The sequence below is a fragment of the Eubalaena glacialis genome, chromosome 6, assembly GCF_028564815.1.
Source record: "Eubalaena glacialis isolate mEubGla1 chromosome 6, mEubGla1.1.hap2.+ XY, whole genome shotgun sequence".
Classification (NCBI taxonomy): Eukaryota; Metazoa; Chordata; class Mammalia; order Artiodactyla; family Balaenidae; genus Eubalaena; species Eubalaena glacialis.
Genome location: NC_083721.1, coordinates 92,041,202 through 92,066,870, shown reverse-complemented (window position 1 = coordinate 92,066,870; position 25,669 = coordinate 92,041,202). Strand labels below are relative to the sequence as shown.

At 37.0% G+C, this 25,669-nt stretch overlaps 1 protein-coding gene across 4 annotated transcripts in view; it reads left to right on the top strand.

Annotated features, from left to right (window-relative positions):
* Positions 1–25,669, top strand: part of NAALADL2 (N-acetylated alpha-linked acidic dipeptidase like 2) — a 1,520,504-nt gene that overhangs the window by 1,465,418 nt on the left and 29,417 nt on the right. Inside the window, exon 14 of one of the 4 annotated variants that reach the window (XM_061193415.1) lies at positions 12,043–12,122. The exons of the other annotated variants lie outside the window; for them this stretch is intronic. Coding sequence (XP_061049398.1) covers positions 12,043–12,049 — 7 coding nt within the window. The 3' untranslated portion in view covers positions 12,050–12,122. Of the gene's footprint in view, positions 1–12,042; positions 12,123–25,669 lie in introns of those variants that run through there. 4 annotated transcript variants of the gene reach the window in all.

Sequence of the window (25,669 nt, the reverse complement as noted above, 5' to 3'; positions counted from 1 at the left end):
GTTGTTTGAATGGTTATTTAGTTAATGATTAAGGAGAGGTAGGAAGGAATCAAGTTAGTTACAGAGGAGTGAGTCCCATGAGTGCTCTGTTGAGAGGTTTGGAATTTAGTTATTATTTTTTACACAAAAGAAGCCATGAAGAAATTTGTGTTAGATTTACCTGGTGCTCCAGATAGGGTGCCCTGGAGTTGGGAAGTCAGGGAGACTACGGGTGTAAAAATGGTATGGAATGCTGAGAACATGATTTGGCACACTGGGGTCAGGAACGAAGAGCAAAGAGCAAATTTGGGAGATGGTGTTAAGGAAGAATTGAAGAATTTAGCAAACAAGAGGTTCGAATCTTATTTGGGGTTTTTTTTTTTTTTTTTAGAGGTCGCATGGAACTAGGCAAATGAAGCATGGTTTAGTAGTGGAAAGAGTCTCCCCTCTGCCCATTTCTCCAGCCAGTTGGTTAAGGCACTCAGTATCTCTGGTTTTCCATGTAATTGTATGATAATCTGTTGATAAAAATTTCTAAAGTCCCTTCTAGCTCTAAAAATCAGATTCAATGCATATCCACTGCATTAAGCTTCACAACCTCTACAGTCAAGGGAGATTCTTCTAATCCTGAGGGAGGGGAGCAAGAAAGAGCACAGTGATAGACTGCAATGGTGTAATGAAAAGCTGCAAAGGGCTCCAGATGTACTGAGCTTGGTAGGCAGTGGAGAGCAGATGCAATGATTGATATATATGATCAGGGACTATCTATCTATGATAGTGATAGTGAAAGTGAAAGTGTGTTGAAAACTACAAAACATTGCAAAAATATTACTACTATCAAAATTCAGCAGTGTAAAATGTAAATCGTTGCCCCTGAGTAGGGAGGGGATTATATATCAATAATTCCTTAAGTATTCTGAATTTTCTCTCTCCCTCCTTCTTTTACTATGATTCTAATATGTACTACTCTACTGCTTCCAAGGGACTGGCATATCTGCAGATGAGATCTTGTGGCATCTGTGTTTTGTTGTTGGCTTTGTTTTAACTCCCTATAGTTATTACTGTGCAAAGGCAGAGTAAGCAGTATGACCCAGTGACCTATGCATTCTCCACTAAAATATATATTTGTAAAAAATATTTTAGGTTTAGAGAAAAATTGAGTAGAAAGCACAGAGAGTTCCCATATAACCCTTCACACACACATACACACACACACAGTCCCCTCATCTCCCAACAAACACATAGTTACCCTATTATTAACATCTTACATTAGCTTAGTATGTTTGTTATAGTTGATGAGCCAATATTGATGCATTATTAACTAAAGAAAGAGCCCACAGTTTATGCTAGGGTTTACTTTTTGTTTTTTACATTGTATGGATTTTTGACAAGCGTATAATAGCATGTATCCACCATTTCAGTATCACTGCCCTAAAAAAAAAAAATCTGTGCTCCACCTATCCATCTTTCCCTCTCTCCTCCCTGAGCCTCTGGCCTTTTTACTATGTCCACAGTTTTGCCTTTTCTAGAATGTCATACAGTTTGAATCATACAGCATATAACCTTTTCATATGGGCCTCATCACTTAGCAATATGAAGTTGTTTCCTCCATATTACTTTCTTTTTATCACTGAACAATATTCCATTGCACAGATGTACCAGTTTGTTTATCCATTCACCTATTGAAAGACATTTTAGTTGCTTTCAAATTTTCACAATTATGAACAAAGCTTTTACGTACATTTGTGGGCAGGTTCTTGTGTGGATGTACATTTTCAATTCATTTGGGTAAAAATATGGAGCACAACTGCTGGATCATATGATAAGCCTATGTATAGTTTTGCAAGAAACTGTCTCCCAAAATGGCTATACCATTTTGCAATCCCACTAGCACTAAGTAAGGTTTTTGGTTGCTCCACATCCTTGTCAGCATTTGCTCTTGTCAGTATTGTTATATCATTTTTTAATTTGCAATTCTCTAATGACTGACATATGATGTTGAACATCATTTTATGTACTTACTTTTTATCTGTATATCTTCTTTGGTGAGGTGTTTGTTCAGATCTTTTCCCTATCTATCTTTTAAATTGAATTATTTGTTTTCTTATTATTGAGTTTTAAGAGCTCTTTTTATATTTTGGATGCCAATCCTTTATCAGATATGAATATTGCAAATATTTTCTTAAGCGTGCCTGTGGTAGAGCAGAAGTTTTAATTTAATTAAATCCAACTTATCGATTTTCTTTCTTTTTCATGGATTGTGCTTTTGGTGTTGTATCTAAAAATCCATCAAACCCAAGGTCACCTAGATTTTTCTCCTATGTTGTCTTCTAGGTGTTTTATAGTTTGGTGTTTTATATTTAGGTCACTGATCCATTTCCTGTTAATTTTTGTGAAAGGTATAAGGTCACTGTCTGTCTAGATTCATTATTTTTGCACGTGGATGTCTTGTGCTGGCACCATTTGTCGAAAAGGCTATTCTTTCTCATTGAATTGCCTTTCCTCTTTTGCCATACAATTTGCTTTTATTTAGATTTTTTTCTTGGGTTAAGATTTAGGAGTGGAATTGCTGATCATGTGGTGAAACAGGAAGGCTGGAGAGGGGTGAAATTCCCCTCCCCAAGCTGGGATAATATTTCACTATTGCTCTTTGACAAAAATCTTTCCTCTGGAGAGTAGGCCTTTGTGATTGATTGATAGAGAACATCCTGGAAGGGTTTCCTGATGGTTACTCTTCCTCTTCCCCTGCCACAGCCCTCAGGGGATTTTTCTCAGCTCCTCAAGTGATTTAGAATACCTCTACTGTGGACAGAGATAAGATGGAAGAATAGAAAGATGTGAGCTCACCTCTTCTTATGAAAACAAACATGAAAATCACAACTAACTGCTGAAAAACAATCAAAAAAAAAAAAAGGTGGAACCTGCCAAAAAAGATATCCTACATCCAAAGACAAAGAAGAAGCCACACGAGATGGTAGGAGGGGGCTTAATCGTGATAAAAGAAAATCCCATACCCACCAGGTGGGTGACCAACAAACTGGAAAATAATTATACCACAGAGTTCTCCCACAGGAGTGAAAGTTCTGAGCCCCATGTCAGGCTCCCCAGTCTGGGGGTCTGGCAATGGGAGGAGGAGCTCCCAGAGAATCTGGCTATGAAGGCCAGTGGAGTTTGATTGCATGAATTCCACAGGACTGGGAGAAACAGAAACTCCACTCTTGGAGGGTGCATGCAGGGTCTTCTGCACACCAGGACCCAGGAAAAAAAGCAGTGACCTCATAAGAGCCTGGACCAGACCTACTTGCTAGTATCAGAGTGTCTCCTCAGAGGTGGGGGCATTAAATGCACCAATATTCTCAGTATAGGGGTTCCAGAAGGAGGAGAGAGAGAGAAAAGATCTGAGAAACTATTTGAAGAGATGATAATAGCTAAAAACTTACTTCCCCAACATGGGAAAGGAAACAGTCACTGAAGTCCAGGAAGTGCATGGAGTCCCAGGCAGGATAAACCCAAGGAGGAACATGCCAAGATAGATACATAGTAATCAAATTGACAAAAATTAAAGACAAACAAAGGAAGGAAAAATATTAAAAGCAACAAATAACATACAAGGGAATTCCTATAATATTCTCAGCAGAAACTCTGCAGGCCAGCAGGGAGTGGCATGATATATTTAAAGTGATGAAAGGGAAGAAGCTGCAACAAAGAATACTCTGCTGAGCAAGGCTTTCATTCAGTTTTGAAGGAGAAATCAAAACCTTTACAGACAAACAAAAGCTAAGAGAATTCAGCACTGACAGACTAGCTTTGCAACAAATGCTAAAGGAATTTCTCTAGGGAGAAAAGAAAAGGCCACAACTAGAACCAAGAAAATTATAAATGGAAAAGCTCACTAGTAAAGGCAAACATACAGTATACTGTACGGTAGGAAACCATCTGCACACAAATGTGATAGCAAAACCAGCAGTTGTACAAAGAGGAGACCACAAATTCAGGACACTGGAAATACATTTGAAATTAAAAAAGACCAGCAACTAAAAACAATCTTGTTTATATATAGACTTCTGTATAAAAACCCCATGGTAACTGTAAACTGAAAATCTACAATAGATACACACACACAAAAGAAAAAGGAATCCAAACACAACACTAAAGTTGTTAGTCATCAAATCACATGAGAAAAAAAAAAAAGGAACGGAAGAAAAAACACTTATAAAAGCCTATCCAAAACAATTAACAAAATGGCGGTAAGAACATACATATCGATTATTACCTTAAAAGTAAATGGATTAAATGCTCCAACCAAAAGAAAGACTAGACTAGCTGAATGGATGCAAAAACAAGACCCATATATGTGCTGTCTACAAGAGACCCACTTCAGACTTACTTAGGGACACATACAGACTGAAAGTGAGGGGATGGAAAACGTATTCCATGCAAGTGGAAACCAAAAGAAAGCTGGACTAGCAATGCTCATATCAGAAAAAACAAACAGGCTTTAACATAAAGACTGTTACAACACACAAAGCAGGACACTACATGATGATCAAGGTATCAATCTAAGAAAAAGATATAAAAATTGTTAATATATATGCACCCAACATAGTATTTACCTTATATATTGAGATTCTCCAAGCAGCCATACAAGGATAACTTGACAGTAACACAGTAATAGTGGGGGACTTTAGCACCCTACTTTTCATCAATAGACAGATCATCCTGACAAAAAATCAATAAGGAAACATAGGCCTTGAATGACACATTAGTCCAGATGGACTTAATTGATATTAATAGAGCATTCCATCCAAAAGCAGCAGAATACACATTCTTCTCAAGTGCACATGGAACATTCTCCAGGACTGATCAAGAGCTGGCCCACAAAGTGAGCCTTGGTAAATTTAAGAAAATTGAAATCATACGAAGCATCTTTTCTGACCACAAAGCTATGAGATTAGAAAGCAACTACCAGAAAAAAAATGTAAAAACCACAAACATGTGGAGGCTAAACAATATGCTTTTAAACAACCAATGGATCACTGAAGCAATCAAAGAGGAAATCAAAAAATACCTAGAGACAAATGAAAATGAAAGCATGATGATCCAAAACCTAAGGGTTGCAGCAAAAGCAGTTATAAGAGGGAAGTTTATAGCAATACAATCTTACCTCAGGAAATAAGAAAAACCTCAAATAAACCACCGAACTAACTTTACACCTAAAGCAACTAGAAAAGAAGACCAAACAAACAAAACCCAAAGTTAGTAGAAGGAAGAAATCATAAAGGTCAGAGCAGAAATAAATGCAGTAGTGACAAAGAAAACAATAGAAAAGATCAATGAAACTAAAAGCTGGTACTTTGAAAAGATAAACAAAATCGATAAACCTTTAGCCAGACTCATCAAGAAAAAAAGGGAGAGGATTCAAATCAATAAAATTAGAAATGAACAAGGAGAAGTTACAACGAACAGCACAGAAATACAAAGGCTCATGAGAGACTACCACATGCAACTCTATGCCAATAAAATGGACAACCTAGAAGATATGGACAAATTCTTAGACAGGTACAATCTCCCAAGACTGAGCCAGGAAGAAGTAGGAAATATGAACAGACCAATTATAAATAATGAAACTGAAACTGTGATTAAAAAACTCTCAACAAGAAAAAGTCCAGCACCAGATGGCTTCACAGGCAAATTTTATCAAACATTCAAGAAGAGTTAACATCTATCCTTCTGAAACTATTCCAAAAAATCAGAGGAAGGAACAGTCCCAAACTGATTCTATAAAGCCACCATCACCTCGATACCAAAACCAGACAAAGATACCACAAAAAAAGGCAATTACAGGCCAATATCATTGATGAACATAGACACAAAAATCCTCAACAAAATACTAGCAAACTGAATCCAACAATACATTAAAAGGATCATACTACATGATCATGTGGGATTTATCCCAGAGATGCAAGCCTTTTTCAGTATCTGTAAATCAATCAGTGTGATACACCACCTCAACAAATTGAAGAATAAAAACAATATGATCATCTCAGTAGATGCAGAAAAAGCTTTTGACAGAATTCCATACCCACTTATGATAAAAACTCTCCAGAAAGTAGGCATAGAGGGAACATACCTCAACATAGTAAAGGCCATATATGACAAACCTATAGCTAACATCACACTCAACAGTGAAAAGCTGAACGCATTCCCTCTAAGATCAGGAACAGACAAGGATGTCCGCTCCTGTGACTTTTATTCAACATAGTTTTGGAAGTCCTAGCCATGGCAATCAGAGAAGAAAAATAAAGGGAATCCAAACTGGAAAAGAAGAAGTAAAACTGTCACTTTTTGCAGATGACACGATACTATACATAGACAATCCTAAGATGCAACCCAAAAACTACTGGAGCTCATCAATGAATTTGGTAAAGTTGCAGGATATGAAATTAACACACAAAATCTGTTGCATTTCTCGACCAGCAAGGGCTTAATTTCCAAAATATACAAACAGCTCAACAACAAAAATAAACAACCCAATCAAAAAATGTACAGAAGACCTAAAGAGACACTTCTCCAAAGAAGAGATACAGATGGACAAGAGGCACATGAAAATATACTCAACATTGCTAATTGTTAGAGAAATGCAAATCAAAACAACAATGAGGTATCACCTCACACCAGTGAGAATGGCCATCATCAAAAAGTCTACAAAAGTAAATGCTGGAGAGGGTATGAAGAAAAGGGAACTCTCCTACACTATTACTGGGAATGTAACCTGGTACAGCCACTACGGAGAACATTATGGAAGTTCCTTAAAAAACTAAAAATAGAGCTACCATATGATCCAGCAATCCCACTCCTGGGCATATATCTGGAGAAAACCATGTTTCAAAAGGATACATGTACCCCAGTGTTCACTGCAGCACTATTTACAATAGCCAACACATGGAAGCAACCTAAATGTCCATTGACAGGGGAATAGATAAAGAAGATGCGGTATATATGTGTATATATATATATATATATATATATATATATATATATACACACACACACACACACACACATACAATGGAATATTACTCAGCCATTTAAAAGAATGAAATAATGCCATTTGCAGCCACATGGATGGACCTGGAGATTATCATACTAAGTGAAGTAAGGCAGACAGAGAAAGACAAATATCATGATGTCACGTATACACAGAATCTAAAAAAAAGTAAAAGTAAGTAAAAATGTACTTCTTTACAAAACAGAAACAGATTCACAAACTTAGAGAAAGAACTTATGGTTACCAGGGTAGAAAGGTGGTGGGAAGTGATAGATTGGGAATTTGGAATTGACATATATACACTGCTATATTTAAAACAGATAACAAACAAGGACCTACTGTATAGCACAGGGAACTCTGCTCAATATTCTGTAATAACCTAAATGGGAAAAGAACTTGAAAAAGACTAGATACATGTGTATGTATAACTGAATCACTTTGCTGTACACCTGAAATTAACACACATTGTTAATCAACTATGGTCCAATAGAAAATAAAATTTTTTTTTAATTTGCTTTTAATATTGCCTTTTACTCTCAGCACGTCACTGGTCAATAGTAGAATAGCTTTCTGAATTAAGAACACCATGTGGGGGCTTCCCTGGTGGTGCAGTGGTTGAGAATCTGCCTGCCAATGCAGGGGACACGGGTTCGAGCCCTGGTCTGGGAAGATCCCACATGCCGCGGAGCAACTAGGCCCGTGAGCCACAATTACTGAGCCTGCGCGTCTGGAGCCTGTGCTCTGCAACAAGAGAGGCTGCGATAATGAGAGGCCCGCGCACCGCGATGAAGAGTGGCCCCCACTTGCCTCAACTAGAGAAAGCCCTCGCACAGAAGCAAAGACCCAACACAGCCATAAATAAATAAATAAATAAATAAAAATTAAAAAAAAAAAAAAGAACACCATGTGACAATACTATTGTAGGAAGACCACTGGATCTTGGATTTGTAAAAGTGGGAAGGGGGTTTGAATATGAAGCCTAGTCTTTTACTACTGACTTGTCTTGGAGCAAGCTAATTAGCAACTCGGAGTCAGTTTCTCATCTGTAAAATAGAAACTCTCAAAGGACTATTAATATGACAATAAATTTAGAAAAAAATATTAGCATAAAGTTTGATAACGAGGATAAAATGTGAGAAGATAATTTATAAGCTATAGAATCCCATACAAATATTACAAAATAAAAGTTAACACTTGTATACCATTCTGCTGTTTTTACTTAGCCTCTGATAATGTTCTAGATGCCAAAGCTGCTTCCCCACACCTCTCTTAACCAAGGAAGATATATTTTAAAATCCAATGACACGAGTTCTTTTTCCCCAGGGTCACTGCAGTGACATATTTCCTTCATTTTTAATTTTCAGTATACAGTCCTTTCCCTTATACATTTGCTAAAAGCCTGCCTATTGAGTGGTTGCAACATCCCATAGAAAATAAAGTGTTGGAGGTAAATGGAATTAAACATGCAGTTTTTTAAAAAGTCATTATAATATTTAAATAGCATTATATTCTGAAATAAATGTGGGCACTCTAAATGACAAACCTTTTCCAGTAGGAAAGCCTTTCCTCAAACCATTTTCTTTAAGTGTTCAGGAAACTCCATAGCAAACATCATAGTTTTCTGAGACAGATTCTCTCACATTTTAAGTTTTGAAGTTTGGACCACTTTTTAGATTTTGGCACCAACCGTTTCATGCTTGAAATTTAATAGGTTATGAATATGCATTCTTCCTAGCATATTTTAGCAAATTTCAGCAAAATCCTGGTCTTGTCACTGATTGTTGCTATGCTTAAGGGCATGAGTCCTAAAGGCTGTTGTTGTATCTCTGTATCTCCTTTCTTCAAGCGCCCCTATACCAGCATAGAAAGTCTTAAAATTGGGAGAGCACTGATTATTGCCATCTTCTTCATTTAAAGTGTCTGGACTAAACTGCTGAGACATAGAAAGATCTTTGATTTTAAACTTTTAGTGTACCAGCAGAAAATCATGGGATATTAACATTGCTCTCATCAAAAAGATGATTGGCAAAGGTTTTCTATTTATAGGCAACTCCAATATATGAGTGCAAAATATAGCAACACGACCGTACATACACTGGAATAAATCATCTGCATAAAATCCCACGTTTAGTCTCTCTGCACATATAAAGAGACAGCAGTTAAATAGTAAAGCTAATAAAGGTTTCCCTCCCTCCCTCCCCATTATGGTTACACGCACACACACACACACACACACACACACACACACACACTGCTGCACTATTAACTGGGGTTAGGTGGGATTATCAGGTCATTTTACCAAAGGATAGGAAATTTGGTGTGGCTCTGGGGAGGAGAATCAGAAATCCACCCATTGCATTTGTCTTGCAGTGGTTTTGATTTGAGGGGGTGGAGAACTGAGAAGGAAGCCAACATGAGCTAGTGTTTAATGCTGGCTGCTCAGTAGAAATGGGACTCTGGGAAAGTGAACATCCTCAAGAACCACCATTCAAAATAAATTAAAGGCTAATTATTATCTTTAAAACAAAACTATTGGTTATGCTGCAGTATTGTCCTATTGTTCTTTCTAGATACATGGTATTTCAGCTACACCGTGGTTAAGTAGTCTGTTAGGGGCTATCTAAGCAACTACATTTTTAATATTGCTTTGAGAAGATGCTTCTGTGTGCCAAACAATGGCTTTAATTGGGAGTTTTGGGAACACACCCATTTGTAATTTGAATGACAGTGTGTGCATGTGTGCGGGTCTCTGGCTTCATGTCCTTAAGAAAGCAGGTTCATAATAAAGGATGTCCTTTCCAAGATAGCTGGAATGGCCTTGTGGAAAGTTCAGAGGATAGTTTCGAGCCAATCCATGCCAAGACAATTTTTTGTAAGCATCCTTGAAAGCAGGAAAATAGCAATGTAAATGTCAAGATGCTGCTGCCTTGAGCCAAGAATAAACAGAGCAAGTAATCCATTAAAAGTACTTTTCAAACACATAAGCTCCCAAAACTTTGCTTTTGAAAGATATTAGAACTGGTTTACACTTAGGCAATCAATGACATTAGACAAAACTATTGAAAAACACATTTCTCAGTGACTCTATGATCAGGTTTCCAGTTACTCCATACATACAATTGATTTTAAGAATTTTAAGATGTCGAGACCCAAACCCCCCAAAAACATTTCAGAATAACATTGATCTCATTATACAGTTTTCATGGTGTTTAAATTAGAGTTAGTTATATAAGTACTAACAGAACCTCATGTTCAGTGTTTGGAATAATAACTACTTTGTTCCGGTTGTACTTTTTCTTTCAGTGAGGTGTGGGTGGTCTGAATGGCGCTAAAATCCCACCATTGTTTCTCTTGTCATTAATTCTATCAGCAATGCCTTTCTTTAGACTATGAAAAAAATAACTAGTGATTAAGAATTACCATAATGCTTTTAAAATATTTTTAATAGTGGCTGCTTGCACAAAAGAATCTATGTATGAATACAGAGTTTGATAATCTCCACAATGTAAAATTTCTAAAAGAGGGTTGAAGACCTGGCTCATATGCAAAATTATTATAATGCTGATCATTATATACATCCCCTTTTACCCTTTTATGAATAAATATATGTACTAGCTTTATAATTATGTATCCCTTTCATATTTTTAAAGTTTCTACTACAAGGAGCAAAAAAAAAAGGACTACCAAATTTTAAAAGAAACCAAATTAATATACTGAAATTCCAGCCTTTTTTTTTAATAGCTCATTTTGTTATTATTAAAACAAAGAGCATATCCCATTGTGACAGATAACGTTCCCTGCAATTTGATTAGACATTGAAACACTTGTTTAAAAAATTTCAATTGACAACGACCACTTTATCAGGCTAATTAGTCTGAGATCCAGTCTGCTAATATCAAAATAGAAGTCCATATGTGCCCAACTGTTCGGATTTTTATAAAAAAATATCTCTTTCAGGTTTGAGGTTTCTTTCCATCTAAAGTGAGAAAAATTTACTGTTGTCATATTTATAAGTCAAGACACATTGCCAGTCTGAGGGTGATTTGTAACTTTATGGTGTATTTAATAATGTTAAGACTAATAGTAGTAGCAGTACTTTTCACAGAAGAGGATTTACCTTGTACCAGGCACTACGCTGTACATTTTCATATATTATCTGTAATCCATCTAACAAAATTGCAAGATTGGTCTTATTATCCCCTTTATACAGTTAACACATTACTGACCCGGGGATTTTTGCAGAAACCAACGGCTGTGGCCTTAACACATTTTTGACCGGAGATGTATTAAGAAAACTGAAGCTTAGGAAAGGTTAATGTGTGGCAGAAAAGGGATTTGAGCCTGGCTTTTTTTTAATCTAAAAGCGTTGCTCCTTCTACTAGACAGTACTGTTTATGTTTGATCCAAATTATACCTGGTCTGCTCAGAAGTCACCGATAAATTTAGTTAGATTTTGGTGCAAATGTAGCCACATATGAAATAAATTCAATTTTCATAAAGACTTAAGTTTCATTTGTTCTACATTTGCAGAATTATGTCCCCTAACCCTAACGGTTGTCAAAGCACATTTGTTAGGCACCAAATTTATCCCTACTTCTGGAAAAAAAAGATAGGCAGGCCCTATTGTCCTGAATTAATAAAATTATCTTGTCCCAAAATGCTGCCTACCCTTTCATGTTTCCATAAATCTTAGATACAATTAAAAGAAGAGGGATTTTGTCTGCTAAATCTCATATATCATAGTTAGAAATGTTTTTACATAAACAACAGTACAGTATAGAGGAGGAATCACTAGAATGGGAATTTAGAGATATGGGTTTCGATCTAAAAGAGCTACTGATCACGTAATCCTACAAGTCACTTAAACTTCCATGACATTCATTATTTTAATCAATTAAGGAAAAAGAAATAAACTGGCAGATCTCTAAGATAATGGCAATATTAGTTGAGGAAGTATTTATAACATGATTCTGATTTTTTTAAAAACAATTTTTGGGACTTCCCTGGTGGCGCAGTGGTTAAGAATCTGCCTGTCAACGCAGGGGATTCCCCCTGGTTCGAGCCCTGGTCCAGGAAGATCCCACATGCCGCGAAGCAACTAAGCCCGTGCGCCATGACTACTGATCCTGCACTCTAGAGCCCGTGAGCCACAACTACTGAGCCCATGTGCCACAACTACTGAAGCCCGCATGCCTAGAGCCTGTGCTCTGCAACAAGAGTGGCCACTGCAATGAGAAGCCTATGCACCACAACAAAGAGTAGCCCCCGCTCACTGCAACTAAAGTCCTTGTGCAGCAACGAAGACCCAACGCAGCCAAAAATAAATAAATAAATTTATTTAAATAAATGAATAATAATAAAATAATTTTTGAAATAATTATTTCAATGAGGGAAAAAGTAACAAAATCTAGATTCTCCATGAAACCATGTTAAACATTTTAGCACTTGTTTCTCTCTCCTTATCACCTATTTTATCTATCATCAGTACAACATATTTTATCATTCCATATGTATAAATATCTTGCTGTTTTAATATGACTCAAGGAGAATTAAGAGAGAGGATCATGGCTGATACTTTCTTTGTACCTACTGAAACACTAAACATTTTATTTCACTACATAACAAAACTAAAATATCAGTACCTGATTGCTGTATAGATCATATGTTTAGTAGGTCAAATGCTCAGGAATTATTTTGTATTTGCCAATAACTAGATTGTAAGTAGAAACATTTTCTTCTTATGGTAAGTAGGTAGATCTTTATACCACATACACACACAAAATATGGAGCAGGTATAGCATATTGAGAAGCACATATAGAAAAAAGTGAGACCCTATAGACATGATTCTGTAAAGCACATATTTACTCCTGAACCCAACCCCAGTGGAATCTTTTGTTCAGAGGAAAGCTTACATAAGTTACTCTAGTTGAGGAGGAAAGGGACACAGATGTCCCTCCTTCCCCATGGTCACCTCAAGGGCCTTCATGATTTTGCAACCCATTACTTTTAGTGTGCTTCTTATCCAGTCGGATTACTAAGATTGCAAGGCTACAACATTTTTAACTGATGAAAAAAAAAAAAAAAAAGTGGGAAGGGCTGTGAATATACAACCATACTGAGATTACATCAACTTGAAAATTTATAAAGATTTATAAGGATGAAATGAGAATTCCTCACCCTAGAGTCTCTAATTAGAACAAGATACAATAATATAGTTTAATATATAATTGATGTAACCCTAACTAGACAATACAACAAACTCTCAAATTACATATGTTGGGATTCTGGTATTTCCTTCCAATCTATCTTTATTAGACAAGTTTCACTGAGAAAACTAGAAGGCAATATAGGTATTCAAAGTAGGAATAGTCTGAATAGAGAGAATTTGATGTTTGCGTGCCCATTGGAAGTTTTGGAGATGTAAAGATGAAGGAAGTTTCCTTTGTGATTTATGAAATCAAGAATTACCAGAGGGCTTCCCTGGTGGCACAGTGGTTAAGAATCCGCCTGCCAATGCAGGGGACACGGGTTCGAGCCCTGGTCTGGGAAGATCCCACATGCCGCGGAGCAACTAGGCCCGTGAGCCACAACTACTGAGCCTGCGCGTCTGGAGCCTGTGCTCCGCAACAAGAGAGGCCGCGATAGTGGGAGGCCCGCGCACCGCGATGAAGAGTGGCCCCGCTTGCTGCAACTGGAGAAAGCCCTCGCACAGAAACGAAGACCCAACACAGCCAAAAATAAAAATTAATGAATTAATTAATTAAAAAAAAAAAAAAAAAAAAAAAAAAAAAAGAATTACCAGAACTGAAAGAAATCCTTCAGTAACAGTCCAGATGCTTGCAGCTTTCAAGCAATTTTAGGAGCACTCTGGGAAACTCTGTGAATCTTATGTCTGCCATCCACCTATCTGCCTGCCTGCCACCACTGTTAGAAAGTACAGTTTCACATCCTCTTCTGCCTTCCAAATCCTGTGATGATTGATTTAACTTGTGTACCCTCTTCTGTGCTTTGAAAGCATTTGTTGACCCCTTTATTCAGAAAAATCAACTTGGTTCTTTATGCTGTTCTCTCTAGATCTTAAATGAGCTGGGATCTACATAATACTGCAATTGGTGGTGATGGCCATGGTGGAGGTATAGCCCAGGTTTTATTGGGAGTGTTCAATTTATAATACATTTTTCTGTCAAGCAAAGATTAAAGACTCAAGGATACTGCCTTTAAGAATTTTAAAAATTAAAATACTAATCATGTGTCAGGCATTTAATACACTTGGTGCCTATCTCTGATCTTCAAAACAACGCACATAATAATTGTTGGAGCTGGGAGTTTTACCCAGGGCTTTCTGGCTTTAAAACCCTTTCTCTTTTACTCTGACATTCTCTCCAAGAGCATTTATGGAAGATTCAATTTTTTCCGTGGTGCACTCTATACATTTTTACTAATCTGTCAGTCACTCATCCAGGTAGATATTTTCTCCATTTTGCAGATAAGGGCTCTAAAGTTCAGAAAAATTAAATTTTTCCCCAAAGTTCCCAGAGATGGTAAATGCCACAAATTAGTAAGTAATAAAACCTAGCTGCAGCCTTTCTGAATTTTCTTTTTAAATTAAATTCGTGACCACATTTGTAGTAGCCTCAGAGACAGACGATAAAAAGGAGATTAAGAAAAAAAGTCAAGGTGAATAAAATAATCCTATCTCAACCCAGTAAAGAGAAGCAAAAGCAGAATATATATTATCTCATGAAAAATAGTTATTTAATCCTTTGCCACTACTCAGACCTCAGTTGTAGGACTGATGCCTATGGGTTGGGTGACACTTTGTTTCTTGTATTTCCTTTGATTTTTGTGTAAATTTTACTGTTTTTCTTACCTGTGAGTTAGAAGTCAGTGCCACTTTTTCAAAATACTTATCTAGGATTACTACTGATTACATTACATTAATTAATTCAGCAAATACTTAGTGTCTACCAAATGCCAGAACTATGCGAGGTACTCAGAATACAGTGCTCAAAAATGTAAATATTGACCTTACCTTGTGGACTTTACCCTTTAGTGGGGAGAAAGAGAATAAGCAAACAATGAAATAAATATGTAATTACAAATTTTATAAGTGTGTAGAAGTAAAGAAACGGGACTTTTTCTTTTAAGGTGTCCAAACTGATTGGGGGAGAGCAATATGAGTTGAGATTAGAATTAGACAAGGGCCTAGAATCATGAAGAAGGGGGTTAGATGTTATTTTCAGTACATTTTAAATCTGATTCTGAGCACAGGGTGACAATTCAACCATCCATCTATTCATCCATCCATCCTTGTCTGCAATGTGGAGAAGGAATTGTAGAGGTAATGAAAGAAATGAAGAGATTAAAAATGATGTGATACAAAAATAAACTCAAAATGGCTTAAAGACTTAAATATAGGACATGACAATATAAAACTCCTAGAAGAGAACATAAGCAAAACATTCTCTGACATAAATTGTAGGTCATTCTCCCAAGACAATAGAAATAAAGGCAAAATAAACAAATGGGACCTAATCAAACTTACAAGCTTTTGTACAGCAAAAAAAAAAAAAAAAATGAAAAGACAACCTATGGACTGGGAGAAAATATTTGTAAATGATGCAACCAACAAGGGCTTAATTTCCAAAATATACAAACAGCTCATACAACTCAACAACTACAAAAAACAAACAACCCAATTGAAAAATGGGCAGAAGACATAAATAGACATTTCTCCAAAGAAGACATACAGATGGCCAAACAGCACACTGAAATGATGCTCAACATCACTAATTATTAGAGAGATGCAAATCAAAACTACAATGAGGTATCACCTCACACCAGTCAGAATGGCCATCATTAGAAAATCTACAAATAACAAATGCTGGAGAGGGTGTGGAGAAAAGGGAACCCTCCTACACTGTTGGTGGGAATGTAAATTGGTGCAGCTATGATGGAAAATGGTATGGAGGTTCCTCAAACAACTAAAAATAGAACTACCATACGATCCAGCAATCCCACTGGATTGCAAAAAGATACATGCACCCCTATATTCATAGCAGCACTATTCACAATAGCCAAGACATAGAAACAACCTAAATGTCCATCAACAGATGAATGGATAAAGAAGATGTGGTACATATATACAGTGGAATATTACTCAGCCATAAAAAAGAATGAAATAATGCCATTTGCAGCAACATGGATGGACCTAGAGATTATCATTCTAAGTGAAGTCAGACAGAGAAAGACAAATATCATATGATGTCACTTATATGGTGGAATCTAAAATATGACACAAATGAACTTACCTACGAAACAGAAAGAGACTCACAGACATACAGAACACACTTGTGGTCTCCAAGAGGGAGGGGGGATGGGAGGGGAATGGGAGAGGGATGGATTGGGAGTTTGGAATTAGCAGATGTAAACTATTATATATAGACTGGATAAACAACAAGGTCTTACTATATAGCATAGGGAACTATATTCAAAATCCCTTGATAAACCATAATGGAAAAGAATGTGAAAAATAATATATATATGTATATATATATATGTATAACTGAATCACTTTGCTGTACAGCAGAAATTAACACATTATAAATCAACTATACTACAAAAAAATAAATTTAAAAAAATGATGTGATAGTTTAATGATCTAAGTGTATCAGGGTTCCCCAGAGAAGAAGAACCTATAGGATGGATCGCTCATGATAGATAGATAGATAGATTTAAAAGAATCAGTTCCTGTGATTGTGGAGGCTGGAAAGTCCAAAATCTGTAGGGCAGAAAGCCTGGAAATCAGGGAAAAGTTGACGTTGTGGTCTTAAATCTGAAATTTGTAAGGCTGGCAGTAGGCTGGGAATTCAGAATGGATTTCTATACTATGATCTTGAAGCAGACTTCCTTTTTCTCCATGAAGCCTCAGTTTTTGCTTTTAAGGACCTCAACTGATTGGATGAATCACATTCGCAATATCAAGAATAATATCCTTTAATTAAAGTCAACTGATTGTAAATTTAAATTACATATACAAAGTGTCTTCAGAACAACATATAATTTAGTGTTTGACCAAACTGGGCAGCATAGCCTAGCCAAGTTGACACATAAAATTTATCACCAGAGATCATATTGATAGAAGGATGAATGGAGAGAAGATGAATTTGTAACATTTTGAAGGTAGAATCTATAGAACTTGTCAATGGATTAGATGTGAGGGTAAAGAAGAGGGGAGAAATCAAGAACTACAGGCTTCTCATGTGAGCAATGGATTTTAACCATTATGATATGGACCAGATGAGTTTCTCTGTTTTCTAATAGAGGTTGTGCTGATTTCAGCTCAAATAATATGACTGACAAGGTAAGATTACTTTTGGTAAGCACTTTAAATGGCTAAATAGTATTGGGAAGATATTCTGTTTGTATCTGCCTGGTTATATTTGGCTGGTACTAATGTAGAATAAAAATTCACCTTGAATTCTCTTTCTCATCCAGAAATAATTACATGCAGATAGTAATCTGCTCTTTATACAATAATGTGAAATAAGAGGAAGCAGGGCCAAATATTTTTGGAAGGAACAGCTTTCAAATGTGCCAGTTAAAGTGTCTCCAATTTTTTTTATTGCTAATCATAGTAGGTCTTATTTTCTAATCAAAGCTTACATATGCTCCACCAGGGAATCTGGAAGATATGCTATCGCAATCTAATTTTACATAATATCATTCAAAGCCAATAAAATGTAGTCTTGTCAGATACAAAAGTTTAGGAGGAAAGAAAATAATATATGCACCAAATATTAAGTATCTTCTCTGCAAGTTGCTGCAAATTCTCTTTGTTCCCAATTCTTCTCTCCTTTTCTTAACTGTTAACTACGAAATTAAATAGACAGTTCTGGAAAAATAGTAGACATCTTCTCAAAGCTGATTTATAGTGCCAGTTTTTCCTTTCTAAAGCAGACTATCAAATGGATAAATAGAAAATCATTCCAGATATTGAAAATTAAGAATTAAAAATATAGGAAATCATTTTTCTAGATTAATTTCTGGAGGTTGATGAATAACTTTCTTTCATTTTATTTCAGAAAATGTTTGCTTTCCCTCTTATATACTTATTACTATAAATCACAAGTGAAAGTCTTGATAACCCATAAAGTCAAATTTCTTCAAACTTTTAAATGGTTAATTTTGCATACAATTTAGAGTAGGTTTAGTCAAATTTCAATTACCTCAGCTTATTAGTGTTTTATAGTTGTAAAATTTCTAAATAAATGAAACTTCATCTAATTAAGTAAATCAAGTTTTGTGATTATCAATTTAATTCATTTATTTCATAAATTTAGTAAGTATCTCTATTTATATACAGTCATCCCTCAATATCCATGGGAGATTGGTTCCAGGATCCCTCATGGATACCAACATTCATGAATGCTCAAGTCCCTTATGTAAAATGCATACATATTTGCATATAATAATATAATCCATGGTTGGTTGAGTCTACAGATGCAGAACCCACAGATATGGAGGGACACTATATAAGGCATAAGCTAAGTTTATTAGTTTCCTGTGCCTGTCATAATAAATTACTAAAAACTTGGCTTAAAACAGAAGTTTGTTCTCTCAAAGGTCTGGGTGCCAGAGGTACGAGATCAGAGTGTTACCACGGCCGCATGCTCTCTCCAGAGGCTCTAGGGGAGAGTCCATTCCCTGTGCCTCTTGCAGCTTCTGCTGGCTGCCCATGTGGCTCTATCACCCCAACCTCTACCTCAGTTTCCACACTGCCTTCTTCTCTTCATGTATTTAAGTAATCTCCCTCTACCTCTCTTGTATAAGGACACTTGTGAATGAATTTAGGGCCCATCCAGGTAATACAGGATGATCTGCTTATATCAAGATTCTTAACCACATCTGCAAGGACACTTTTTACAAATCAGGTAACATTTACAGGTCTCAGGGATTAGGGTATGGACATATCTTTGGGGTCACCACTCAACCTACTACACCAAACAATGTAAGGAATATGAGTGTGGATTAGACAACGACTTTATTTTCACAAATGTGCCATTATTAAGCTTTAGTCTTTCAGTTGAAATCCCATTCTGTATACTATTCTGTAAACCCGGGGTTGGGACCCTACAATCCACATTTCTGCTTAGCCAGCTCACTCCCCACTAGACTCTGTCACGGGAAGTACTGAAGGAAACCTGGAATCCTGGAGCAGGAAGAGAGGCTTCTTCCTATTTGCATTTTATTCCTGTTTTTTACTTGCTTTTCCTGTCATTGCCACTCTTGCAATGCTTCTTCACCCAGGTAGTGACAGTTCACTTGGTAGCAGCAAGTAATTCTGATTTGCTCTTTTTCCAACATTAGCTAAACCAACCTCATAATACTCATCAGAGACACCAGCACTGGCTGACTAGAAGCCCTTCCTCATAGGTCGTCTGGGCCCCAGTTTCACAGGGTCCCATCTCTGAGCTCAGCAATACTAACAACAGCCAAGCAGTAATCCCTCTTCAGAGGTCTGAGTTTGTAGGCCACTTCCTTCAAGCTTCTAAGTTTTAATAGTTCCAACCTTGCCATTTCTCAGCCCTAGGGATAGTAGTCCCTTCCTGCTGTTATAACCACTATGGTAATTTAGTGTTTCCTCTGTCCTTATAATCTAATACAGATACAAAATATCTCCAAAAATAACTGTCAAATAAGGCTAAAAGTAATATATCCTAAGAGTTACAGCTAGGAGGAGTGAGAGGTTTTTTTTATTTCTTCAGCTGGGTAGGATCTAGGTAGAGTCTTATAAATTAGTCAAGAGTTTGGTCTGTAAGAGATAACAATGGAAGGGCATTTCTCAAGGAAAGCTTTCTGAAAGGTATCAGTTTACCTTTCTCAAAATCTCCTTAACAATGTTTAGCATTCTCTTGCCAATTGAAAGTCATCAAAGTTATGCATTCTCTCCTAATATAACAAAGCCCTCAAAGACTAGTGAGTCATTTGCCCCTATGACTAAGTAACTATAGATGATTTGCTGCTGAAAACTAGAAAACTTAATGAGTAGTTCAGTGTTTTGGTAAGTTCCCTTTTTTATTCCTCTCTTCTTATTGGTTACTTCTACCTGGTGTCATTGTGCCTAGCTGCTGCCTCAGTTATTCAGTATTATTCTATCTCCCTCAATAGACAGTCTGTTGGCCTTTGTGACAATTATTTGACTGTGCAGATGCTATTTTAGTTTATTAATTAGCTTGACTGCTGTGTTCTAGAAGCACGACCTCGGAGTATTACTATACATAAACTTATCCCTGTTTCAGCTTTCCCTTTCTGGAACAGGAGGGTAAAATTTTTACTTTTTTGTAGGTCACAGGTGTTCATTCTACAAATAGTCAGAAAAAAGTTTGCTGAGAAACCTTTGAGACCTAAATATTAAAGACTCACTAGGCCATATCTAAAGTTCTCTAAAATGAGCCTGGGTTATAGGATCATAAATAAAAGACCTGAGAATAAACACTAGCCATTTAACACTGACTAAAAAGTGATGTGTTAACATCAGTGAATTTTGAGTAAAAGGTTGACTGGATTTGAGACTATAAGGCCAACTATATATCTCCCTTTTCCCCGAGTAACATATATGGTTTATTGTGTCCACATAGTCTCTTTTCAGAGATTGTAAATTACATTATTTACAGACTCTTGATGGTCAAAACACAGTTGGAGCTTGAAGGTCAAGGCAGAAAACTGCATCCTAAATTCCTATTTATCAATGATGTATGGTACATAGAGCAGCACACTGTGCTGCTACAATTAAAGATCCGTCAACATTTCTAACATACACCATTATTTCAGCATTTGATAATGTGGTCATTTATCCTTACTCTTTTTTGAATTATATGATGGCAAGGCCTCAGCTGTGGGAGGACATCTCCAAAGTTATTTTAACAAGATTATAAAATATTTATTTGTCTTTTTTTTTTAGCTATTAAAATGCTAAATAATGAAAGTTAGGATAAACTAGCTTTCAGCAGTCTCATAACTCAAAAACAGCACCTATATATAAGCCACATATTTTTTTAGCCCCCAATACTTAAGTGAATGCTAAGAAATAAACTGTTATTTCAGATTTCATTTTATTACTTATGTTCACTTTAAAATAAAAGCTTAGGAATATCTTTCAACAATCATTTTTTTAAATGTCTTGCTTCTTGTTACTCTCTTATCAGATATCTATACGGAACATAGTAAACTAAAGTAAAATGAGTTTGACTCTTTGGTTTGCTCATAGGGAAATAAAAAACATCCTGAATAAAGTTTTTTTTTATTTAAACAATTAGATGTTTAACTTAAAAATAGTTTATAATTATGTGATCTGAACCTCTTTATCTATGCTGTTCAATATGGTAGCCACTAGCAACCTGTTGGTAACTTGAAATGTAGTTAGTCCAAACTGAGATATTAAAAGTATAATATATACACTGGATTTTAAGACTTTCTGAAAAAAGAAAGAATAAAGTGAAAAATATTACATTAGTAATTTTATACTGATTCACATTGAAGTGATATTAGTGAGTTAAGTAAATATAATAAAATTAATTCACCTGTTTTTTCCTTAGTTTAATGCAGCCAAATTAAAAATTACATATATCTATTCATAGTTCTGTTGAACAATGTTACACAAGATGTCCCCAAGGATCCTACATCTTTCCTTGCAGATGGAATATCCAGTTGATTTGAAATGACTCACAGCAGGATGGTCTTATAAAACCTCTAAGAGAGTGGTAAGGCCTCTTTTTTTAAAGGAATTCCCTCTATGCCCAATCACTTTGGTGATGTTGTTGGCAGTGCCTGTGATGGTGGATGACAAATATAGAACAAGGAAAATTTAAGAATAAAAGTTAAATACTAGAAACTGTTGGAAATGGCTTCACTGGGGAATTCTAACAAACATACAAAGATGAACTGATACCTAACATTTTCAAACTATTCCAAAAAATTGAAGAGGAGGGAACACTGTGAAATTTGTTATATGAGGCTATCATCACCCTGATACCAAACCAAACAAAGACACTACAAAAAAAGAAAATTACAGGCCAATATCTTCTTTGATGAATATAGATGCAAAATCCTCAACAAAATATTAGCATACTGAATCCAGCAATATGTAAAAAAGGATAATACACCATTACCAAGTTGGATTCATTCCAAGGTCATAAAGATAGTTCAACATATGCAAATCAATGTAATACACCACATTAACATAACCAGAAACCATGATCATCTCATTAGATGCAGAAAAATCATTTGACAAAATTCAACATCCATTCATGAAAAAAATTCTCATCAAAGTGGGTATAGAGGGAACATATCATTACATAATAAAAGCCATTTACAACAATCCCACAGTCAACGTAATACTCATTGGTAAAAAGCTGAAATCCTTCTGCTAAATTCAAGAACAAGACAGGGATGTGCACTCTCACCACTTCTACTCAACATAGTATTGGAAGTCCTAGCCACAGCAATCGTACAGAAAAAAGAAAAGATATCCAAATTGGAAGGGAAAAGGTAAAACTGTCACTATTTGAAGATGACACGATACTCTATATAGAGAACACTAAAGTTTCTACACAAAAACTATTAGAACTAATAGAGATGGGCCAAAATGGCAGAGTAGAAAGACCATAGTTTACCTCCTCTCACAAGTACACCAAAATCACAAATATCTGCAGAACAACCACTGATGAAAAAGACCTGAACCTACCAAAAAAGATATTCTACAAAGAAAGAACCATAACATGATGGGTAGGAGGGGCAGACTTGCAATATAGTCAAGTCAAGTCCCATACTCCTGGGTAGGAGACCCACAAACTGGAGAATAATCATATTGCAGAGGTTCTTCCAAAGGAGTGAGAGGTCTGGACTCCCCACCCTGGGTGTCCTGCACTGGGAACATGAGTCCCCAAAGCGTTTGGCTGTGAAGGCCAGTGGGGAATAATTTTAGGAGTCCCAGAGGGCTGGGGGAAATAGACACTTCACTTTTGAAGTACACACACAAAATCTCACATGATCAGGGGCCCAGGGCAGAAGAAATAATTTGAGAGGACCCTGGATCAGAGTCTCCCAGAGAGGCAGGAGGCAAGTGTAACTCACCCTGGGAATATAGACACTGGAAGCAGCCATTTTTGGAAGCTCCTTCTACCACGTGGACACTGGTGCTGGTAAGCACCATTGTGGAATCCTCCCTCCAGCTTATTAGCACCAAGTCCTGGCCCTACACAACAGCCTGTATGCACCAGTGCTGGGATGCCTCAGGCCAAAGAGCTAACTGGGTGAGGACACAGCCCCAGCCATCAACAGACAGGTTGCCTTAAGACCCTCTGAGCTCACAGCTGCCTTTGGACACGGCCCTAAGCACCACAGGGCCCAACACCCAGCTCCACCCACCAGTGGGAAGGCACCAGTCCCAGAATCCCCCAGGCCCTAGCCCTGCCCTCCAGGGAGCCTGCTCTAACCTCTGGACCAGCTTCACCCACCAGGGGGCAGACATCAGACTCAAGAAAACCACAATCCCGCAACCTGCAGACCCAGCCTGACAATCAGCAGCCCAGACCCTGCCATGGGATCAGTTGGACCCCAGCCATAACCATTAGCATGCCAACACATGCTTCAGGACACCCTGGACCCCATGCCCAACTGTCAGGAACTGGAAACCCCCTCCAGCAATCTGACATCATATCTGGGACCCTTGGGTCCTACAACAAGACTGTAGGACCCAGCTCTGCCCACCAATAGGCCAGCACTAATCCCAGGACCTGGCTTTACCCACCAGTGTGCAGACAACAGTCTCAGAGTCTTCTGGATCCTGACTCTGCCCACCAGTGAGCCAGCATAAGTCCCAGGACACCCTGGGGTTCCACAGTCAGCCACTTTGTAACCTGGTCCCACCAACTAGTGGCCAGCAGCATCCACACAAGGCAAGGCCTGGCAACCAACTGGACTGGGGGCCAACCAAGCCTACCATACAGCCCACAGTTAGCCCATCACAACAGAAGAACCTACACAGCACCCATGGAGGAAACCCTAGAGCATATAGCTCAGGTGATGAGAGGGGACTGTACTGGGATGCACAGGATGTCTCCTAAAAAAGGCCATTTCTCCAAGACTGGGAAATGTAACCAGCCTACCAGAAACATAATAATAAACAAAGCAAATTAGGCAACATGAGGCAACAGAGGAACATGTTCCAGATGAAGGAACAAAATAAAACCTGAAAAGAACTAAGTGAAGTGGAGATAGGCAATCTACCTAAGAAAAAATTCAGAGTAATGATCATAAAAATGATCTAAGAACACAGGAGGAGAATGGATGCACAGAGGTAGGATTTAGAAGTTTTTAAAAAAGAGTTATAAAATATAAAGACAACCAAACAGAGATGAAGAATACAATAACTGAAATAAAAAATACACTAGAAGGAACCAACAGTAGATAAATGATACAGAGGAATGGATCAGTGAGCTGGAAGACAGAGTAGTGGAAATCACTGCTCTGAACAGAAAAAAAAAAGAAAATGAAAAAGAAACAAGGACAGTTTAAGAGACATCTGGGACAACATCAAGCACACTAACATTCACATTATAGGGGCCCAAGAAGGAGAAAAGGGAGAGAAAGGGCCTGAGAATATATTTGAAGACATAATGTAGGAAAACTCCTCTAACCTGGGAAAGGAAAAAGACATCCAAGTCCAGGAGATGCAGAGAGTCCTCTACAGGATTAATCCAAAGAGGAACACACAAGACACATTGTAATTAAAATCACAAAAATTAAAGATAAAGAGAAAATATTAAAAGCAGCAAGGGAAAAGCAACTAATAACATAGAAGGGAACTTCCATAAGGCTATCAGCTGATTTTTCAGTGGAAACTCTGCAGGTCAGAAGGGAGTGGCACAATATACTTAAAGTTATGAAAGGGAAAAGCCTACAACCAAAAATAGTCTACCAAGCAAGGCTCTCCTTCAGATTTGATGGAAAGATCAAAAGCTTTACAGACAAGCAAAAGCTAAAATAGTTCAGCACCACCAAACCAACTTTACAACAACTATTAAGGGAACTCCTTTAGGCAAAAAAGAAGAGGCCACAACTAGAAACATAAAAATTACAAAATGGAAAAGCTAATCAGTAAAGGCAAACATACAGTAAAGGTAGGAAATCATCCATACACAAAGCTAGTAGGAAAGCTAAAAGACAAAATAGTAAAATCATCTATATCCAAAGTAAGCAGTTAAGGGATACACAAAATCATGAGGGGAGGACAGTACAAATGCAGGCTTGTTAAAACACATTTGAAAGAGATCAAGCAGCTTAAAACAATCACATATATACCACAAAAAGTACCTGAGAAAATAACCTCAAAGCAATTAACACAATGGCAATAAGAACATACATATCAATAATTGCCATAAATGAATGGACTAAATGCTCCAACCAAAAGACACAGAGTGGCTGAATTGATATGAAAATAAGACCCACACATATGGGTTCACGACTGGGGTCAAGTGAGCCTACAAGACTCACTTCAGATCCAAAGGCACACACAGAATGAAAGTGAGGGGATGGAAAAAGGCATTCCATGCAAATGGAAATCAAAAGAAAACCGTGGT